Source organism: Orcinus orca, chromosome 1 (genome assembly GCF_937001465.1).
Source record: "Orcinus orca chromosome 1, mOrcOrc1.1, whole genome shotgun sequence".
Lineage (NCBI taxonomy): Eukaryota > Metazoa > Chordata > Mammalia > Artiodactyla > Delphinidae > Orcinus > Orcinus orca.
In genome coordinates, this window is record NC_064559.1 from 31,013,639 (window position 1) to 31,029,399 (window position 15,761).

The 15,761-nt window shown below is 45.1% G+C and overlaps 1 protein-coding gene and 1 long non-coding RNA gene across 3 annotated transcripts in view; both read left to right on the plus strand.

The window, feature by feature from the left end:
* Positions 1 to 8,278, plus strand: part of LOC125962759 (uncharacterized) — a 146,282-nt gene extending 138,004 nt beyond the window's left edge. The window contains exon 2 of the long non-coding RNA XR_007474468.1: positions 1,636 to 8,278. This is a non-coding gene — a long non-coding RNA (uncharacterized LOC125962759). The remainder of the gene's footprint in view (positions 1 to 1,635) is intronic.
* Positions 8,279 to 13,154: 4,876 nt separating this feature from the next.
* Positions 13,155 to 15,761, plus strand: part of CAMSAP2 (calmodulin regulated spectrin associated protein family member 2) — a 98,014-nt gene continuing 95,407 nt past the window's right edge. For both annotated transcript variants that reach the window (XM_012538915.3, XM_004285407.3), the window contains exon 1: positions 13,155 to 13,293. In XM_012538915.3, the coding sequence (XP_012394369.1) occupies positions 13,155 to 13,293 (139 nt within the window). The remainder of the gene's footprint in view (positions 13,294 to 15,761) is intronic.

Here is a 15,761-nt window from a genome sequence, read left to right on the forward strand (position 1 = left end):
TGGTAAAAGCCCATTATTAGCTAATGAAATAATCCATGTGCCAAAATAATATTTGGTCTATCAGAAGTGCAGTGCATGGGCAGATGCCAGGCACCCTTCAGTGTGTTTCTTTCCATGCCTTTGAGTTTTCCAGACAAACCCCACTAACAGCTCCAGCAGCCTCATGTTTAGCTAGTGACAGACTGGAGCGTGCAGTGTCCTGGAGACTCCTGAATGCTTCTTTGTTCCGGAGCTCTGCTGACCTGAGGGCTCCGTCCTGCCCAGCGCTTGCCATTCAAACCTCCCTTTGCAGAGATGTATAACTTGGCTGGAACACTTTATTCGTCATACAACTTTGCTTCAGGGCATTGTGGTGGTGGTAGGTTTTTTCTTTTGTTTTGTTTTGTTTTTTTTACAAATTCTGAAAACACACACACCAGGTAAGGCAAACCGAACATGTTGTGTAGACCCTGACTTTCTCCATTAGTTATGCTCTCACTTTTTATTGTAAGAAGTTTGGGGAAAGGATGCAATTAGGAAAGTGTGTGTTTCAATAAGACCTTTGATCAAAACCCAATCATGCTCTTGGCAAGCATCTTTTACATAATGTAGTTTTAGTTCCATTTGGGATTTAGAAAGAACTAAGATATTTGCCTGGAAAAAGTGGTAATTTGTTTTCTTTTAGAGAATTTCCTCTGCAGAAAAGTACCTGGGGTCCTACTGAATCAGTTGAAAAAAACACCTTGTAGTAGAGACCATGTAATGTTGTTCTAAACTACAATAATTAATAGATTTTTTTTAAAAAGAGGATGACAAAACCATTTTTATTAACTTTCATGAAACTGTGAGAAGCCACTGAAGTGTCACAGAGCTCAAGGGTTGGACAAGCCCTCTGAGGCCACTCAGTCTGTCTTTCCACCAGGCTAGACTGTCCCCTTCATTGTTCTATTCAGCATTGTTCTCTAGTCCCCTTGGAATGTCTAAAGCAACACAACACAGTCCTTGGAATTATAGTTGTTATTCCAGCATTTCATCAACTGAAGCAGTGCTGAGTGGTTTTCCTAAATTGAATGCGGCTTCTAATCTCTGTTAAGAGATTTAAAATTAAGGCAATGACCCTCCTTTCTTACGTTGGAATTCTGTTTGGGCCTGGATGTTAGGGTGGTATGCAACTTATAGATTAGCACAATTCAAACATTTACTGTATTTGGTCATTATGTTTCAGAAGAGATAGTTCTGTGTGGAGTCATACTATAATGTGGTCCTGCTACAACACATCATCATTTTGAGGTGTTATTGCTTTTTCACATACAGTTATTCTGTAAAATGACATACTATCCTTTTGGATGTTTAGTTGGAAGTGTCTGGTGGAAAACAGTTTATTGAAGGAAAGAACTTACCTCAAGACACAAAACATATTGTAGCTGATGGCCCCCAAAGAATATTTGTCAAGGGACCTATTTAAAAAAAGGAAGAGGCAGGGCTTCCCTGGTGGCGCAGTGGTTAAGAATCCACCTGCCAATGCAGGGGACACGGGTTCGAGCCCTGGTCCAAGAAGATCCCACATGCCACGGAGCACCTAAGCCCGTGCACCACAACTACTGAACCTGCACTCTAGAGCCCATGAGACACAACTAGTGAGCTCCCGTGCCACAGCTACTGAAGCCCGCGCGCCTAGAGCCCGTGCTCCACAACAAGAGAAGCCACCGCGATGAGAAACCCTCACACCGCAACGAAGACCCAACGCAGCAAAAATAAATTAATTAATAAATTAAAAAAAATACATTTGTTAAAAAAAAATGCTATAAGTGGGAATTCCCTGGCGGTCCAGTGGTTAGGACTTGGTGCTTTCACTGCCAAGGGCCGGGGTTCAATCTCTGGTCAGGGAACTAAGATCCCAGAAGCTGTGTGGTGCGACCGAAAAAAAAATGCTATAAGTAACATTAAAAGAGAAGTGATACTACCATGTATAAAATAGACAGCTAGTGGGAACCTGCTGTATAGCACAGGGAGCTCAGCTCAGTGCTCTGTGAGGACCTACACGGGTGGGATGGGGGGTGAGGGAGGGCCGCGAGGGAGGGGGTATAATTATGCATATGGCTGATTCACTTCACTGTACAGCAGAAACTAACAACATTGTAAAGCAATTATTCTCCAATAAAAAGTAAAATAAAACAAATGGTGCATCCATTTGGAATAATTTTAAAAAAAAGAAGTGATAAATTTGGGAAAATGACTATTTGAGAGACAAAGCTAATATATTTAATATATAGTATGTCTCTCACAAATCAATACAAGAAGATGAATACTGTAATAGATAAATGGGAAACTAGTCTTATAAGAGAAAAAAGGCAAATAAAATTATGAAGAAATGTTTCACATCATTAGTTAGCCATTAAAGAAATATAAATTTAAAAAACAACGTGTACTCTTACCTATCGCTGGTATGCATGAAAATTTGTACAACTTCTCCGAAGAACAGTATAGCATATATATCAAAAGGCAACAAAAATGAATGGACAATTCACATTTAAGAACTTATCCATATCTAAGAATAATCAGTGAAGTAAGCAAAGATGTATGTTCAAGGGTATTCCTTACAGCTTTATCATAAAAACAAAAATTATCGAAATAACAAAAATATCCTGTAACAGGGGTTTGGTTACAAACAAACAAAAGTAATGCATCCAAACAATGGAATTCACTATGCATTAAATTGATGTTTTAGATGAATAATTATTAATATCAAGGTATATTAATAATACTGTTATGTGAAAGAAAAAAGGTACAAATGGGATATACAATATGATCTCACTTTGGTACAAAATATATGGAAGTATATACAAAGCATATCTCTGGGTGGTGAAATTACAGGTGTTTCTTTTCTCCATTTGCTTTTCTGTATTTTCTAAATCAAAGAAATAAATGTGGATTGCTTTCACCGTGAGAAAAAATTGTGAGTTTTAAGTATAAAAAATATACTCAATTGCAATTAGAAGAAGTATTCTAAATTGTTTTTAGTATTAATGTAGGGTTCCTGAAGTTATTTGTACTGTGTTCCCTTTTCCTAATGAAAAAAGACATACTTTAAAAAGTGCTGGCCACGATTTGCGAACAGGCTGTGGTCCCGACCATTTTTTTCCCGATCCTACCCACCACGTCTCTGCTCTCATCTCTCACTTCCATCCTCACTCCCAAAAGTTAACCAGACTAGCTAAGTGGCCTGTGGAAGGTAAACAACAAAACTCACTTCAAATGAAATCAAAAGTTAGATGATGTCCAAGTATCCAACCTGCTTGAACCAGCCCCGCTCTGTGAATATTCATGTGGACAAACGAGATCGGCAGTGAGAAAATGGTTTGCTATTCGCACATGTCCAGGTGGCTCCGAGCATTTCCGATCATATTTACCTTCAAATAAAAATCTCCTGATCTTCTTTACAAATGGTTGTTATTATTCTGAATTGTGTCCACTAATATATCAAAAAATGTTTTAAAATGCAATAAGAAACAGGTTTAAGCAGATTTAAAATGGATTAGCTAACGCTCCAGAGTCTTTCTTCTGTTTTCAAGGACACCTCTTTAGTTTGGGAATCGTGGAGGACGATCTCTGCACATTTTTAACCCTCTGGGCCATTTGTTGCTTCTCCTGCCTTTTCAACTCCAGCTTTGATTTTGAAGACCCCAAGTGTTTCTCAAGGGGCAAAGATAATGTTGAGTTACCCAAGTGCCATAAGCAATATCATTTTGGATGCCACAGGCTTTTTCCTTTTCAAATGCTCAAGCCCAAGCTGTAATTTTCCTCTTCCAGTTTTATCCAGAACCTTTAAATCAACAACAGAAGAAACTAAACAGGAAGCTGCCTTTCTCTGATGTAGAAAATGGGAAGGAAGATGGGGACAGATGAGAAAACTAAATCTGGAGAAGGAAGCCACCATATTTTGTTTCTGTTCATCAAAATCACATATTCAGCATCCTCCCAGTAGCCTGGCCCAAAAGATCAAACATGGGGGGGGGGGCAGTACATTTTTCTAGCTGTCTATAGGGCATCACGAAAGGAACGACCATATTCTATCTTCAGCAACAGTTCGAAATCCATTTAGAAAGAGGTCCACAAAAGTTGAAGCATAACTCCTAACAAGAGGTTTAAAGGAAGAATTGATTTATGTTTTTAGTGACAAAAAAGAAGGAAAATTTAGCCCATATGCCATCACTTGTTCAAATACGAACATATTTGAAATGAGAGTGATAACTGTTTCCATAGCAAATATGGTAACACAAAAATAACACATCTGTGCTTTGTTTTTCTGAATGCTATTTGGAGCCAGTTTTGTTTAAGAAGCCTAGGCAGGACTAATTCACTTAGTTCGGTCGAGTAGAGCAGTGACCTCCAGACTGGGATTTCACAGAGCAGCGATGGTTCCCAAATGAATGAATAAGTGAATAAACTGGAGAGGAGAAAATACAGGGTTGTCCACTTTTCATTTCTCTAAATGATACAAAAAGCTCAACCATCGTCAATAATCATGGTTATTCCCTGAGAGAAAGGACATTTTAACAGAAAAAAATCAGGAAGGGAACAATCTCATAATAAAAAATAGTCCTTCAGAGGAAGAAAATTAGTTTATGGAAAAAATCACTACATTTTCTCACTATAGATTCTAATAAAACATAATAGACTAGGAACCAATGGAAACGACTTAGTATAGTATTGAGATTAACTTTCCATTTTTAATTCCCATATAAGCTAGTTAAGTTATATTGGTCTGTTTCACGGTCTTAGAATGTGTGTTAATGTGTATTTTTTGTTACCTGTTAATTCACTGATTCTTTCTTCTATTCAACAAATACTTGCTGTGGTCTATTATATATTAGGCACTGATGGAGGTTATGAAGCAGAATAAGATTGTCTCTTCTCTCTTTTTTTTTTTTTAAATTTTATTTTATTTATTTTTTATACAGCAGGTTCTTATTAGTTATCCATTTTATACATATTAGTGTATACATGTCAATCCCAATCTCCCAATTCATCACATCACTGCCCCACCCCGCCCCCCGCTTTCCCCCCTTGGTGTCCATACGTTTGTTCTCCACATCTGTCTCTATTTCTCCCTTGCAAACCGGTTTCATCTGTACCATTTTTCTAGATGTCACATATATGCGTTAATATACGATATTTGTTTTTCTCTTTCCAACTGACTTCACTCTCTATGACAGTCTCTAGATCCATCCACGTCTCTACAAATGACCCAATTTTGTTCCTTTTTATGACTGAGTAATATTCCATTGTATATATGTACTACATCTTCTTTATCCATTCGTCTGTCCATGGGCATTTAGGTTGCTTCCATGTCCTGGCTATTGTAAATAGTGCTGCAATGAACATTGGGGTGCATGTGTCTTTTTGAATTATGGTTTTCTCATGGTATGTGCCCAGTAATGGGATTGCTGGGTCATATGGTAATTCTATTTTTAGTTTTTTAAGGAACCTCCATACTGTTCTCCATAGTGGCTGTGTCAGTTTACATTCCCACCAACTGTGCAAGAGGGTTCCCTTCTCTCCACACCCTCTCCAGCATTTTTTGTTTGTAGGTTTTTTGATGATGGCTATTCTAACCGGTGTGAGGTGATACCTCATTGCAGTTTTGATTTGCATTTCTCTAATGATTAGTGATGTTGAGCGTCTTTTCATGTGTTAGTTGACCATCTGTGTGTCTTCTTTGGAGAAACGTCTCTTTAGGTCTTGTGCCCATTTTTTGATTGGGTTGTTTATTTTTTTAATATTGAGCTGCATGAGAAGATTGTCTCTTATGGTGCACAGAAAGAGTTATAATTCAAGACAAAACTTACCATGAGAGGGCACAGATCGATGCGGGAAGCCAAGGGTGGGGCTGTAAAGGCTTCATGGGGAAGGTGGCATTTGAGGCAGATATTGAAAGATGAGAGGATTTCCATAGCTCACGTTGGTCTGGTGGAGGGTGTTATGGACGGAGGTTAAAAAAAAAATCATCCAAACCAGTCAGCCTGGGAAAGGGTTCAATATGTCCAAGGTCTTGAGAGCAGTATGGCTCGATATGTACTAGAGAGTCCTGGGGAAATACGAACATAGCGAAGGCCATTTCGTAGGGGATCCTCAGAATCAAGGCGAATGTTTAGACCGCATCTAGGAAGCCAAGCAGAGCGAGCAAGCAGGTGTGTGCGGATGGAGAGATTCCTGACCTTGAAATCAGGAGGCGCGACTTTGAGCGTCCGCGCTGTTCTCCCCATGAAACCTTGAGGAATTCTCTTACTCTCTCTGGGCCTCCATTTTCCGGCTGTAAAATGTGATTAATACCTCGATGACGTGCTATCGTATTATTCAGTTCAATAAGCCGCAGTACGGGAAAGGCCTAGGACAGTATCAGACACATAGTCGGAAACCATGACAGTTTGCTGGTCGTGGATATTTGCTGGATCACCAAAATCCAGGTTTAGGAAGATTCTCACATTCACCTGTGGGCTCAGAAAGTGAGAAATAGTGGGAGTGGATGAGAGGGAACGGAAGTGAGAGATACTCGCATTGGCTGGGTGCAGGACTCAAGGACAACGACACGTTAGCAGCACGTGCGAGGCAGAAGCTGAGACGCGGATTAGGGAACCGCCTGGTCCAGTGGTGAGAGTTGAAGCCATAAAGACATCCCTGTGATGCCAAGAGCAGGAGTGTAGAGGAAGGAGGGGACCAAGGGCTGAGTTTTGACCATCTCCTCTGCTGGGCTCGGAAGGACAGCAGAGAGAACACGGGTCTCCCGGAGCCCACGGAACCTGAGAGAGAAGATGGCCTCGGGAACAAAGGGGCAGTTGTAAGTGCCACACGTCACAGGGGCCAAAGAAACAGGAGCACAGGAGTCACAACGGGAGCTCCTGAGGGACTTTTGTGAGCACAGTGTCAGTGGTTCCGGGGGAGCTGAAGCCACATTGCAGGAAAGAGTGAAGAGGTGAGTTTAAAATAGATTAAGTTAATATTTGGAATAGGTAAAGCTGCCTATGAATCAAAAGGTACCAAAGCATATAAAGAGAAACCTAGGTCTCTCACCTACTCCTCCAATTTCTGTTCAAATGTTCAGGAATATCCATGGAGAGTCAATGAATAGGTATTTTTGGTTTTGGTTTTCGGGATTTTTTAGTCACGAGAATTTTTTTATTGTTATTTTATGATAGTTTCACACATTTTAATATATACCTGATTCTTCATAATCTGAATTTATAGTAACATATCAGGCACGTTTTCGAAATACCAACTAAAACCTACTACTCTGCACCCCTCTTTCTACTTGACCATATGATGTCTTGGAGACCTCTCTATATGATCCCGACGTACAGCGTAATTTATTTGATCAGTCTTGACACAATGCTCTACTGGTGGATATGTGGGATGTTTCCATCAAGAACTTGATAAACAGAACAAAATCTTCATGAGTGACTAGGCGACGTTCCAGAACTCTAGACCTTGATGACTCAAGTAGCAGAACTGCTGGATTTACCCACAAACAGCTGCATCCATTCCCTCTTGCTAGACTCCTTCCAGTTTTGTTTTTGGCCAAGTCATGCAGCATGTGGGATCTTCCCCCACCAGGTATTGAACCCGTGCCCCCTTCCCTGCTGCGTTGGGAATGCGCAGTCTTAACCACTGGACCGCCAGGGAAGTCCCCTTCCAGGTTTTTTTTTTTTTTTTTTTTTTTTGCGGTACGCGGGCCTGTCACTGTTGTGGCCTCTCCCGTTGCGGAGCACAGGCTCCGGACGCGCAGGCCCAGCGGCCATGGCTCATGGGCCCAGCCGCTCCACGGCATGTGGGATCTTCCTGGACCAGGGCACGAACCCGTGTCCCCTGCATCGGCAGGCGGACTCTCTACCGCTGCGCCACCAGGGAAGCCCCCACTTCCAGTTTTTATTTGGTCCTTGCCTTCACTGGAGGACCCCATTTCTTGTCCTGTAACCTCCCCTAGCCTTTTTGCATTATCCTATCATAATGCTTTCTGGAAATAAAAAAAGTAACTTCCGCTCTAAAGATTTAAATCTTGAGTGCTAGCCAGCTGACTGATTAAACCTTCAGTTATGGGAGAGATGTCACCCTCCCATTGTGGACTGTTGGCATTGCGAGTACCTTAGAATTTGCATAACTCTACCTCCTTTGTTTTACAGAAGTGGAAATCGAAGAGCAGAGAAGTGACATGTGTTCCCCCAAATCATGTGGCCAAAGAGTAGTGGAGCCCAGTATCCTCACTACCTTTTTTTTTTTAAAATAAATTTATTTATTTATGGCTGCATTGGGTCTTTGTTGCTGCATGCAGGCTTTCTCTAGCTGCAGTGAGCGTGGGCTTCTCACTGCGGTGGCTTCTCTTGTTGCGGAGCACGGGCTCTAGGTGCGTGAGCTTCAGTAGCTGTGGCGCAGGCTTAGTTGTTCCGCAGCATGTGGGATCTTCCTGGACCAGCGCTCGAACCCGTGTCGCCTGCATTGGCCGTTGGATTCTTAACCACTGCGCCACCAGGGAAGCCCTCACTCCCTTTTTTGTTTTGTTTGGTTTTTGGCCACGCCATGCAGCTTGTGGGATCTTAGTTCCCTGACCAGGGATTGAACCCGGCCCCGGCAGTGAGAGCGCAGAGCCCTAACCACTGGATCACCAGGGAATTCCCCCAGATTGGTGTTCTTTCTGTTTCCTCCAACATCCTTACCTGTCTTCAGTGATTCTGAAAGTGGTAGAAGCATTGCCCATTACTGGAGACTCAGGTTTGAGCAGGGAATAAATAAAGGACAAATGTCTTAGGGATCTGGGAAACGGGAGGGCCGCCCCTGGGAAGCTGAGGGCCAGGCTTCACGGTTGGGTTTAGACACTGACTCACCTCCCGCCCCGCTGGGAGGTTTCGGGGATCCCAGTGTTTCAGCTGCTGCAGCTCCACACTTGGCCTCAGACCACACAGGCCTTGCTGGAGTCGTTGTGAAGGTTGATGAGGTAATCCTTGTAGAACTCTGTTAGCTCTGCGGACGAAAACCACAACCGTGTCTAGAAATGATGGAGTGCCCGCCATTCGGCCCACACTCTTCTACCCCAACTTGGTTTATCAGATGCGGCTATACTTCAGCCAGTTTAACACCTTATTGTCATCGTTTAGCTTAGCATTCTTGTCCTTTTTAAACCTACCGCAACCCTGCCGGTCATTCTTAACTTGGATGATTCAAAGGTGACTTATTCTAGTTCCTTGAGTTTCAAAATAACATAAGGTCTCCACCACCTCCTTAAGTCCTCTGTACCTTGGTTATTCCATTTGCCAAATGAGGAAAATAGGGCTGTGGTGACGGTTAAAAAAGTTTATGTATGTGGAGCAGGGCCTGATACACAGAAAGTGTCAATAAGCGTTAGCTCCTGTCAGTGTAACTAATTGAACATGGATGACAGTATGTGAATACACGCCTTCAGTTAAAGAAATAACGTGCACTTAGTGTAGTGCTTAGTGTAGTGTAGTGTTTAGTGTTCCTCTGTTTCCGAGGGGACGCAGTGAAGATTTCTGTGGGTGAAGTACCAAGGCTTTGAGCCTACGAAGATGTAATCATGACAACGGGAGGAGAGCTGGGCTGCCCAGGCCCCGAGATCTCTCAGTTTTCCCATTCAAAATTTGCTTTCTCAGCTGTCTTGTTCGACACTGCAGCCTCAGCACGCAGGTACTCAATCAATATTGGCTTATGAATGAATGAATAAATGTATGAGTCTATCCAAAGACAGAGAAATGGAGGACGGCCCCAAGGAAGGAAGTCTGGCTGACACTGTGGATTTTCCAGGAGAAAGGAGATCAACTTTTAAAACAGAGAGGATGAGGAATAGACATGTAGGAATAGTGTAACTGTGGCCTGATGGCTAGATTCCAAGCCTGGAGATAAAAAATAGAGGGATGGCTGTGCAGTTGGACAAGTTGGCCCAAAGAATCATTGGGTTTTGTTTCTGTTTTTTAATGAAGTCAGATACCTCAAGAAGGCCGCGGAGAGCGTTTCTTTTTGACAGCGGTACTCTGCAGAGATTTCCAGTTGTTAAAAGGGATCATTCGGAAGGTATCACAAAGAGCACCCTTTTAGAGTGTCTGTCTCCCTGAAAGTAAATCCTCCTCCTTTGTACTCAGGGTGTTTCTCTGTTAATAATAGCCTCCTACTATGACCCCAAGTTTCACAGCCTCCCTGAAAGTAAAAGCTACTCTTTGTGTAGGCATTTTTTTGTTTTCCATTCCTACACACACTCCTACCCAATTGGGGTCATAGTTATGCCATCACTACTAAATGCATCACCACTGAATCAAAGGACAAGCGGAACAGCTGTCTGTGCTCCCTTCTCTTCCTCATTGTGTTTATTTAGGTTGAAATTGTTTTCCGTGAGATTCAACAAGCATTCACCCAGCACCCTCTGTGAGTGAAGCACTGTGTTAGGTCACAAACACAGCATAGAGTTGGTTGGGCGTGGTTTCTGGCCTCGAGAATCTTGCATTGGTTTGCAGGTGGTCACGGTGACTGGTGAAATGCTTTGGTGTCTCTCTTCAACCTTTCCAGTATATAGGTTTCTCTTAATTTGACTTGTCACTTTAGGATTTCATTGAAGGTGAACTTGAGTGCATTCGGTTTAACAGAGTCTCTACGAAACCCCCGATTCCTCTATCCGGATGTCCCCCCTGCACTTTATGTGCACTTACATCATTGTATTGTATTTATTTATGTACATGTCAACCTCCATAATCTGGGGAGGGAACAGGCACAGGGAAAGGAACCCTGGGAGTGGAGCCAGAAGACCTGTGCTTGTTTTTGAAGCCAGCCCCAGGTATGAATCAGCCATGAAATCTTGCCCAGGCAACTTAATCCCTCAGATCCTCAGTCCTGTATCTAGAATTGGAAGATAGTAATAACGCCTATTTCACAGCATGGATGTGAGAATTAAGGTAGTTATCATATGAATGGGCTGTGTCAACTATCATTCATATGCTAGTTTTATTATCCCCTGAATGATCTAGCAAAAGGCCTGGCCCATGATAAATACTTTATTAATATTCATTCACTCATTGAAAAATGACATCAACCACCCTGTGGTGTATTATTCTTGTCTTCTTTTTGTAGCCCCTATTGTTAGTAGGTTTATCTGTAATGCCCTACTAGGTTCCGGGGGAGTATCTGTAGGGATCAAAGGGGCCTGCTTGCCAGCGGAGCTGCCCTTTTAGATAGTAGGGTCCAAAGCCCCCTCCCCACCCCCCATACTTCATATGTCCTGCTTCTATCTTAAGGGCAGGGAGTACCAGAGAAGCCCTAGTAGTTAAAGCATGGGCTTTGCAGTAAGACAGTTCTGGGTTCAAATCTTGGGTCAACCAGTTTACTAGTTGTGTGATCTGGGGTAATTTTCAAATTTTTCTGAGCTTTCCTTTTTTTGTATGTGTGTGAAATGAGGATACACAGGGTTGGACAATTAAAAGTCAATAATGTATTGAAAGGAGATAATGTGAGGAATTCTGAGTTAAATAAGCTCAACAAGAGTGAACTACAATGATATCCATCCCGAGTCCTTGTACATTAATTGAGCAAGTACTATGGGTTGGGCCCTACACGGGTGCGGGAGATAGACGCTGTCATCAGTGGGAAGACAGACAAGTCCTAGATGATTGTATGTACAGTACGTGCAAGAGCTGGGACAGAACAAGAACACGGTGCTCTGGGAACAGGAGAGCACCTGCCTGGCAGCCCTGACCGGGAGGATCAAGAGCTGTCAGGGAAGGCTTCCAGGAGGAGGTGATTCCTGTGAGAGCCTTGCGGGCCGAGTAGGAGTGAGCCAAGGGGACAGAAGGAGTACGGCCGAGCCAGGACACTGACATCTGAGAAGACGCCCCTTCGGGAAAACGGAGCAGCTCTGACAAAATGCAGCTACAAGGGTTTGTGGATGCCAGGTCATGCGGTTGGCTCCGTGCAGGAACTGACGCTTTGTTTGGAGGCGCTGATGGATGTGCCCCCTCCCGAGAGAGGACATTTAAGTGGAGAGCATGGAGTAAAGTATCCTGAAGTCGTGAAATCAACACCGGTGCGGAGCTTCCCAGATCCTCAATCGTGGTCAAGCCCCACGTGTGACTTAATCACCCCACGTTAACCTCTATACCTTTGTGGTCAACCAGTGATCACACCCATCCCCTCGGGTTACTTCGAGGACTAGATGGAATTGTTTAGGCACAAGTTGGCAGCAAAGTGTGTGTCACCGAATAAGCATTTTACTAAACATCAGTTCTCTGTGCCTCAGCACTGCGTCGCGAAAACACGAAAGCCACAGCGAGGCCCGTCTCCCCCTCCCTCCCCGCCTCTCCAGCAGGGTCAGCGGCCGCCTCACGCCGGGCCAGGACGCCAGGATGTGCACTCGGCTGACCAGCAGAGCCACCGCCGCCACCGCGCATGCTCCGCGGGCCGCCTGGACCCCCGTGGGGCGGCGGGCGGGGCGGGCCGCGCGAGGACGCATGCGCAGACCCGCGCCGCCGCTCGGTCCAGTGCGGCAGCTGGAAAACCGCAGCTGCGGCGGCGGAGGCGGCTACAGCGCGGGCGGCCGCAGGGGAAGCGCGGGGCAGGGCTGGCCGGGCGGGGCCCGAGCTCCGGGCTGACGGCGTCCGCAAGGCGGAGGGCGCGGGGCGGCAGCGCGGCGGCGGCGGCGGCGGGGAGCGGGCGCCAGGAGGGACGGCTGTCGGCGCCCGCGCCGCAGGGACTTTGACGTTCTCCGCGGCGGCTCCGGCTGCGCCGGGTGGGGGCCAATCGAGTTCCCCGGCCGCGTCTCCGGCGAGTCCCAGCGGCCCCGCGCTCCGGCAGGCGGGCGCCCCGAGGGCAGGGCCGCGAGCGGAGGGCGGCGCTGCGGGCGGCGCGATGGCGGGACGGCCCCCGCGACGTGACCGCTGAGGACGCCCCCGCCGCGCCCGGGCCCGGCCGCGCCGAGACAAAGGGGAGGCGCCCGCACGCGCGCTCGCGGGAGGCTCGCGGGACGGCCGGACGCGGCGCCGCCTCATCCCGGGCCGGGCGCGCGGGGCTGATGCTCTGAGCGGCCCGGATCCCGGCCCGGACCCAGACCCCGACCCCCACCCCCCAGCGCCTACCCCGCGGCCGGCAGCACCATGTGAAGGGCGGGCCGGCGCCCCGAGCGCGTGAAGATGGGGGATGCTGCGGACCCCCGGGACGGGAGGAGGACGTTCATTGTTCCAGCCATCAAGCCCTTCGACCACTATGACTTCTCCAGGGCCAAAATCGCCTGCAATCTGGCCTGGCTGGTGGCCAAGGCCTTCGGGACAGGTACGTGGTGCCCGGCCCCCATCCCTCCATCCCTCCGTCCCCGCAAGCTGCGCGCGTCCCCGTTTTGTTTCCCATCCTCTGGTCCCCTTCGCGCGTGTCTCCGCGCACAGGCTCGGGGACGCGATGGGAGAAGAAAGGAGGGGGGATAACGCAGGTTTGCTCTTCAATCAGGAGCCCTTGATTTGGGCAGGTGGGATGCAGCCAGATTTCTTTTATTGGATAGCAAAAGTGGGTGGATTTTTTTTTCCCCCTCCCAGTGACCAATTTTGTCATGTTTTTACATGGGGTGGTTTTAATTTGTGGTATTTTCCTCATTGTGCTGCATTCATTTCCCCCACAGTCATAGTTGTGATTACACCACCGAGAAATCTGAGTTGGTTTCGTTATTATTGGAAGGAGGTGGATGGCACACAGACTACATTGATTTTGACATTTGTAACCATGGCTGCGATTCAGGATCCGTGGACTGTACCGTGGCCTCTGTCGGAGCGCAGTATTAATTTTTGTCGTCATTTTTGAAGCCCGTGTCCTCCCGTACACGTTTCAGGCTCTATTAAACCAGCTATTTAATATTTAGCTTGCTGAGTGTCACGTCCTATTTTTACTTCGTGTTCAGACACATTCCTTTTCCCAAACATTTTGGCTTCATAAATTAAGAAAAACAACAACTCCCTACTGTGGGATTTTTTTTTTTTTTAATAGAAGAGTTTTTTGAGGGCATGTGCTGTTGACACAAATTGTATAGGACAGTAGGCGTCAGACACTCCCACCTTTACCCAGTCCTTGCAAAATGACAGGAAAAGGGCCTCCTGTTGTAATTCCTTAGCTGTTGCTTTAGGAGCCCATGTTGTGGAGCTCTGGAAGCATTACCTTCTCATGTGGAGATGCTCCTGGAAGGTAATTTAATCTGATAACTTTGAGTTATTTTGTAAGATTTCTGTAGCCTAGTTCATAAAGATTGGATGTGTAAAATATTTATTGAGAAGTTTCTTAGTATTTACAGACGTTTCTCCGGATGTTAAATACAGGGGGTTTTTTGTTTTGTTTTTTTTGAGGGGAAGAGGATGGCTTATTTCCAACTTTAGGACCGTGAAAATTTGTGGGTAAATGTTTTAATTCATTCTTACTGTTTAAACATACACAGCTGGATACATACATAGGTGACTATCAGGGCTGCATATTTAGTTAACTAGCAAATGAATCTCAGTGTTTAGAAAACTATTTGAATTAGTTTTGAGGGAAACTTCACGTTACAGTGATTTTGTGCTTATGACAGCTTCTGTTTTATTTGAATTATCATGCTTTGATATTGAAGTAGAAAGATGTTAAAGGTTTTATTTATTTATTTTTGGCTGCGTTGGGTCTTCGTTGCTGCGTGCGGGGTTTTCTCTAGTTGCGGCGAGCAGGGGCTACTCTTCGTTGCGGTGCGTGGGCTTCTCATTGCGGTGGCTTCTCTTTGTTGCGGAGCATGGGCTCTAGGTGCACGGGCTTCAGTAGTTGTGGCAAGTGGGCTCAGTAGTTGTGGCAAGTGGGCTCAGTAGTTGTGGCAAGTGGGCTCAGTAGTTGTGGTGTGTGGGCTTAGTTGCTCCGCAGCATGTGGGATCTTCCTGGACCAGGGCTCAAACCCGTGTCCCCTGCATTGGCAGGCGGATTCTTAACCACTGCGCCACCAGGGAAGTCCTGATGTTAAAGGTTTTAAAACTAGCATCAGGAGTAAATATAATAAAAAATTTATTTTGAAATAATTTAGATTTTAAAGATTTCTTTGGAACTAAATGTGTAGAGTAACACCTCGGAGGAAACACAAAGTGTTAGTATATTTTTGTTTTCTGGCACCACTGATATCGGTGGTGAAAATAATTGATGTATTTTGGTTTTAACTTAAGCAGCATACTGAAGCTAATATCCATTTAGAAGAGAAATGAAAGCTATTTAAGTTTTGGGTTTTTTTTTTTTAAAGATTTTGTTTTGATGTGGACCATTTTTTAAAGTCTTTATTGAATTTGTTACAATATTGCTTCTGTTTTATGTTTTTGGTTTTTTGGCTGGGAGGCATGTGGGATCTCAGCTCCCCGACCAGGGATCGAACCCGCACCCCCTGCATTGGAAGGCGAAGTCTTAACCAGTGGACTGCCAGGGAAGTCCCTATTTAAGTATTTAGAAAAGATGGAAAGAGTAAAATTGATATAGTGACCTCTGTGGAAAAGCAGTGTGTACAAAATGGAAGGCAGAGGGAATAGCAAAAATATTTTCTTTCCTTCTGAAACTGAGAGGAAACTTGTAGTATAGATGTCACAACGTTGCCCTGGATTCACAAGGGTTCCTAACCAGAAAACGGCCTACTCTCTGGATGCCTGTCAGGCAAGTTTACTAGATCCTGGACCACTTGAGAAACAAGTGTTGAACACACTTGGCGAAGAAGAGAAGAGGAAGAAACAGAGTGTCAGTGGAATGTGTGTTGTGCCTGG